At 24.9% G+C, this 6,957-nt stretch overlaps 1 protein-coding gene across 1 annotated transcript in view; it reads right to left on the reverse strand.

Annotated features, from left to right (window-relative positions):
- Positions 1 to 2,531: 2,531 nt before the first annotated feature.
- The window catches only part of LOAG_18123 (hypothetical protein), a gene marked incomplete at its 3' end in the record, with an annotated part of 4,948 nt that continues 522 nt past the window's right edge, over positions 2,532 to 6,957 (reverse strand). The window contains exons 2-11 of the mRNA XM_020450791.1: positions 6,686 to 6,838; positions 6,212 to 6,283; positions 6,030 to 6,122; positions 5,605 to 5,710; positions 4,857 to 5,179; positions 4,511 to 4,726; positions 3,872 to 4,119; positions 3,624 to 3,737; positions 3,318 to 3,458; positions 2,532 to 2,685 (exon numbers count right to left, since the gene is read on the reverse strand). Coding sequence (XP_020305485.1) covers positions 2,532 to 2,685; positions 3,318 to 3,458; positions 3,624 to 3,737; positions 3,872 to 4,119; positions 4,511 to 4,726; positions 4,857 to 5,179; positions 5,605 to 5,710; positions 6,030 to 6,122; positions 6,212 to 6,283; positions 6,686 to 6,838 — 1,620 coding nt within the window. The remainder of the gene's footprint in view (positions 2,686 to 3,317; positions 3,459 to 3,623; positions 3,738 to 3,871; positions 4,120 to 4,510; positions 4,727 to 4,856; positions 5,180 to 5,604; positions 5,711 to 6,029; positions 6,123 to 6,211; positions 6,284 to 6,685; positions 6,839 to 6,957) is intronic.

Consider the following 6,957-nt stretch of genomic DNA (forward strand, 5'->3'; position numbering starts at 1 on the left):
AAATTAATTTAAAAAAATTTTAATTATTAAATTAAAATTTTTGATTGTGATAATGAAAATATTGCAGTGAAGAAGAAGGATGTAGTAATGGATTAGTACAAGAACGTATCGCATGCCTTAATTTATTATCGTATACGTGTCAATTCATTAAACGTGATTACACGTTTCGTTTAGTACCCGCTCGAGTAATCATTCAGGAAGCGCGAATAATTGAAGATGGAGCCGGAAAATGTACTAAAGTGATACGATTAATTAAGAAACACAATCAACCTAAAAGAATTTAAAAAGAAAAAAAGAATGATTGGATGAAAAAAAAAAGTTGATTTAACAATTTTATAAAAATTTTTTCAACAAATTTAAATTCATTTTAAATGAATTTATGTTATTATGTAAATTTTATGCTTTATTTTCATATTGATTAAATTGAATTCAATTATGTTATCATTTAATGAGTGAATGAGTAAATGAATGAACGAGTAATTTATTAAAATTGGTATGTAAAATTTTAATCAATCAATCTAAAAAAAATTTAAAAAGAACGAAAAAATTGATTTGACAATTTTATAAAAATTTTTTCGATAAATTTAAATTCATTTTAAATGGATTTATGTTATTATGTAAATTTTATGCTTTATTTTCATATTGATTAAATTGAATTTAATTATGATATCATTTAATGGATGAATGAATGAATGGATGAATAAGTGTTTCAATGTTTTCAATCGATATACAAGTTTCAAATGATATTATGATAGCCTTAAATAAAGCTTAAAATAAATATTTCAAATCTTAAACAAATATCATCCTAATTAATTAATGAATAATTTATATTGATACTAAAAATTATTCACAAATGAGTAATAATTCGCATTCAAATTTTCCAAACTTACCATTTATTGTTTTATTTGTATTGTAATGCATTACCTTATTGTCAACGAAAATAAGAAAATAATATGAAAAAAAAAGCCAAAAGTGAAATGTAAGGAAGAAAAAAAAAATGTTACGATAATAGAAACGTAATTAAAATAAAAATTAATTAGTGGGAATTATTTATTTGTTTTTTTTTTTTTTTTTAATTGAAATCAAATATTGAAAGCGATTACAGCAACGTTCAAGTAAGCTTCATTGATTAATTAATGATAACAAATGTTATTGCTAAAAGATAATAGCTAACAAAATGAATGATAGCACTTTATAAATCCAAAAATAAGTTTTGTTCGTTCATTTATCTCCTAAATTCCTTCGTCAACTTTTTTTTTCCAGAAAATATTTTTAATAATCAGTAATTAATTAGCTAATTGATAATAAAAATGATAACAACCTATGTTATAAATATAATCATAAATAAGAATTCATTAATTTATTGGGGCCAATTAAACATTCACTAATTGGAGATAGAAATAAGCTATAGCTATGAGAGGGACAAAGAGGAAATAAGTGATAAAGCTTATCAATTTTTCTTCATTTGCTTTCGGTAACATATAAAACAATGTCATAGTTCGATGATGTCACCTTTACTTCTTCTTGGTGTATATTATTTATGATGCGGAAATAGTCAATGTCAGGCACGATATATTTTGATTCTCTTTTTGAATTACAAACTTAATTAAGCCCGATTAATTAGATTTACATTTTCTGGTTTTATTACGAATAGGTATTCCGGAAGTTTTAACGCTCCACTAACTAAAGCTTGATTATTAATATTAATAAAGGGATATCAATGCGTGGTGAGGAATAAATGTCGGAATCCTTCTGAATTCAAATTTCTATAATATTGATTTGAAAAATTAATTTTCAATTCTTTTATCTGTGATGTCAAAATTTCAATATTTCAATCTATTTTATTGCTGGTTAAAAAAATATTCTAATGAAAATTCTGTATGATGTAAAAAGTGCTTTGTCAATAGCGAATCGATTTTAAATTTAATTTTATCACTATCTTTTGTATTTAACATCAAGATAAATTATAAAAGTAAACGATGATCTTTGATCTCGAATAATACAAAAAATCAGCAAATAAATTGAGCCATGAAATTTTTGTCGATGATAATGTAAAAAGGAAAAAAACAAAAAAAAACAAAATTTCGGCAAGCAATTATATTGTTCGTTGATCGATGTAGGAAGGAAAGAAAATGCAATGAAACAAAAAATATGAACATAACAAAAAACATAAAATGAATTAAACAAAATTAAGGATTCATTAAGAACAAAATTTGATATAATAAATACTTCCAAAAACATGATAAATGATATAGACAAAATTATCATAGATGATTTCTAAATCGTACAAACAGATATTGGCAAATTCGTAATGTATTCGAAATAAAAATAGGCTAATAAATAAAATTTGTCTAATTTGTAAACTTTTAAATTTTCGTGAAATTTCTAATTAAACCTTTTTGACTTAACCAATAGTACATTCATATGCTTTTTCAGTGATAATCAATCCTGAATTCTTTACGTAACATTTTTTAATTATTTCACTTCTTTTCCTCTTTTGAAATTTCTATTAATTAAATTAGTTTTTATTTTCAAGGATCATTACTTGAAAAGGTGTTAAGCTGATAATCACCAAAACTCATACGTATATCACGACTTAATGCTTCCATTTGGCTACGAGCTATCTCTTTGAGATCTTCTTTGGAAGCAAATTCGTATTCATTTTCATAACCAATCGAATGAACACTATAATGTAAATTTCAACTTTAATTATATGATTTATAAAAGAAAAATTTTAACTTTTGAATATATAAAGAATATAATTTTTTAGAGAAAAATTTTTGACTTTATTATATTAATGATGAATTAAAGTGACAGATCGATTAGTTTATGTCTGTAAAAAAATTTATCCATTTCAAAAAAAAAAAATTTTTTTGTTTTTGAACTAAATAAATATTTGATTTATTTTTTGAGATTTTTTTAAAGTATTTTTTAATTACAAGTTAAAAATGAACTACAAATTGCTGAGAATATTGCTGCTTGTTAATAACTACTATGCATTTCTTGGATATATTTATTATAAATCATAATAGTTTTAATTATAGTTACCATATTTTTCTTAAGTAGAAATGAAGCTAAATTATTGTGCAGATGTAATCTTTACAACAATAGTATGATAAACAATTAATAAACAATTGTTATTAAGAAAAAAATAATAATAAATAAAATATTTTGTATATCAATTCAATTATTAATTGATACAAATTATTTCTGTATTGCTATAATGTATACATATTTATAACTGTTTATTTATATAAGGTTTGCATTTTAACTTCAAATTTGCAAAATAAATATGATGAAATGTGTTTAAACATAACCTATTCCATCGAAGATTACTGAAAAAGGATGATGTACCAATAGATGAACAGATACTGTCGATATCAGCATCATTACCATTATCACTTTGACTCCATAATCTATACTTCCTCCGTTGCGGATTGCTTAAACGATTACAATCTCTGTAATTACTGAATTATTGTATGATATTAAAACAAATTATTTCTTTAATTAATTATTAAGGAGTCAAATATTATTTTCCTAACTATAAAATGATATAATTGATGTAGTGAATGCTGTATAAAAATAATGTTGTAGAAAAATTAAATGAAATTTCTGAGCAAGACCTTAAAGTTTTATGAAGTCGCTCCAATCGACCATCAAGCATTTCAGAATCGGACCAATTGCCTTCTGATTCAGCATTATCGTATTCAGTATGGCAAGCGCTTGAGAGATCGCGCCTTTAAATTAAAAAAAAAAAAAAAAAAGAAAAAAGAACATTGAAATTTGCAACTTTACTAATATAAAATTCATTTGACTTATTTAATGTAATTTATCATGTTATCTTTCTTTGCATTTATCATTTTCAGCTTACCTCAAGCTTCTAGTTGAGGTAGAAAGTGCAGTTGGAAATGGATGATCTTCAGGTGTTGGATCAATATTAGCGATTGCTGTTAGCTCAGCTAGCATCCGATCAACACGACTTGCTGCAGCAGCAAGCTTATCATTTTCATCAAATACTCGACTTTTATCCGATGTCATCGATCGGTTCAACCAATTTGGTATCCGTCCCATATAAAATCGCCGACTACGACTTCGTTCCGGTGTCACCGATTGGTTACCCTAAACATGTTAAATTTTCAACTTGACCAATATTATTCTATATTTAATTTATTTATTAGAGATTAAAGCTCGAAATTTAAATTTATTTTGCTTTTCATCATTAAAATATATACAAATTTTACGTGTAAAATATATGAAAGATGATTTGATTAATTGTTGTTGTTTAATTTTAAATGAGTTACATTTAATAGTTCAACTTTCATTTTCATTGCTTTTTATTAAATTGCTAAAATTTCATTTAAACGTTTGTTTAAAATTAATCATCAGCATTTTCGAAAACAAAAATTGTTGCGGAAATTTTATAAAATATATTTTAAAAAAATAAAGAATGCGATGAAAATTGTCTTAAACAATTATCAAATTTCAAAATTTATGGAAAAAAGAAATATACCTGTGAATCAGATGACAAATATGCTTGTGAATCAAAATAATTTTGATTGGTATGTGTTGGAGGTTGTACGGATGAAGTTGATGGTTGTGCATTAAGTTGAGCATTCTCATACAATAACATTTCCGGTGTAATCCATTCCATTTCTGAATCGGTTTCAACCCCAATATCTATTGAATATACTTCCGATGAGAATGAAGAATTCATCGAAGCAAACATCTGAAAAAAAATAAGGAATAGGATTGTCTAAGATCCGGAATAATCCGGAATGATCGAACATCTGATTCTAACAAGAAAATAAACGAAAAATTAAGAAATAAAAGCAAAGAAATTTAATCGTCAGAAGAACCTCTAACGGATTTTGTGATGTTGAATTTTGTTCTGGTGGTAGAGATGATGAATTGATGTCTGTTTCATCAGCCTGATAACTAGTATCCGGGTAATTATCCTCGAATACATATGCATTAAGAGTTTTCGAAATTTTGATTGGTCTTGAATCAAAATTGAAATTCCTTGGCCTTAAAGCTAAATAGATCTCTTCAGATACCATAATACCGTAACAATTTGCATGTTGCATTAAGGTACGAGCACCCAAACACGGCATACCAATCAATTCATACGTAGGCTTTTGACTGTTTACAACTGTTGATAAAACGGATCCGCAATCAATACCTGAAATATATTTCACATTTAATTATTCTTTTGTTTATATGTCAAAATTTCAACAGCCAAAAGGAAAATTCCATTAAATCATATATTTTAGTTCTATTTTATCGTTTTTTTAAAGTAATCAATACTCAAAAACACACAAGGAATAAAATGTTTCTTCACGGAAATCAATTTTATATTAATTAAATGTTATATTGAATTCAATTTTAACGTGTATTTACAGTAAAATACAATGTTCTGAATCGGAAAATAAACCAATTCAGTATGCAAATGATTTTATGAGTAATAAAATTTTCGAATTTCCACCCCATATTTCGATATCAAATAAGGATAATTTCAATTCCACGCATATATATCATTTAAGTAAACATCAGTTATGAAGAAAAAGTTATATTAATCATTTGTATTCTAAAATTAAAATTGCTTACCGATATTTAAGGAAATACCATGATCAGCAGCAAATGCCGAAATATCTAATGCAAATTGCGTAAGTTCAGCAAGCAAGTCACCAATTGTTGAGGGCGTGTCGTGAACCTTTATTTGTATCAAAAATATCATCATGACAATAGAGGAAAATTTGAAATAATTAAATGAATATTAAAAGTATTCGGATAATTTGTTCATAAGTGCTAAAATTTAATTAGCAGTCATGCACTGCTAAATTAAATTTATACATGATACAATACTGTTTTCTTAATTCACGAGTTTAAAACAATTTTTAATTTAAATAATGAAATAATTCAGTATAATATAAAAAGTGCCAATTTTAAATAATTCAGTTTATGGCATTGTATTTATTTTTAACGAAAAAGATTTGCATTATTGCAATTTTATAAATAATATAAGAACAAACATTTTTACAAAATTCTGGAATAACACCCACTGCAACAATATAATTTTTTTGACATCCTCGAATTTTCTCAATTCCACGATGTTGCATAACAATCTAAAATAGATCAAAGGATTTTTTTTTTGATTTCATAAATAATATTGAATAATTAAAATAAATTTTGGAAAAAATGAACAAATATTTACCTGATCAAAAATGCATATTAAATTTTTGAGATTTCTTACAGCAGCTTCACCATTATTATCATCGCTCAAAATCTATAAATGAAAGCAAAAAAAAAAGAAAAAATCGAAAGGAGTAGTAATTTAATTAAAATAGTTTTTAAACTTTTAAATAATAATGGATCTTTTTTTTGCTATTTTCATTTCTATAAATTTTCCACTATTTTAAATTAATAAATTTCCTTATTTATTTCGTTTTCTATTCTACAATTATTTGCATAATTTTCTGTTTGTGGCTTAGAATTTATTTCATCATGTAAAATTTGACAGAAAATAAAATATTTCATAACATATGCATTTGTATATATTATGTTAATAATTCGATAATTTTTTATTCCTTTTTCTCCTCCTCAATAGCATCCGTTAATTCAAGCATATCAAGACTATAATAAATCAAATATGTTAATTTTTATTGAAAATTCATTAAATGTAACATACACTGATATGAGCTACGCCAACACTATGACAAATATGATGATAAAGATCAGATTTGATCGGGAAACTTTGCGCAATATGTGACGGTAAAGCATTTTGAAGCATTTGTTGATTAGCTAATTCAATTCGTTCTGCATTCGATGTCTCGTCTAATTCCTGTAATATGTATGATTAATATTTTATCGGTATTTATTAATATAACAATTCTTGCTATACAGATATAAATATTCAAAAAAAAACGAAACAAAAGAAAAGACAAATAAGATAAAAATAAA

Source organism: Loa loa (assembly GCF_000183805.2).
Source record: "Loa loa unplaced genomic scaffold supercont3.200, whole genome shotgun sequence".
Taxonomy (NCBI): Eukaryota; Metazoa; Nematoda; class Chromadorea; order Rhabditida; family Onchocercidae; genus Loa; species Loa loa.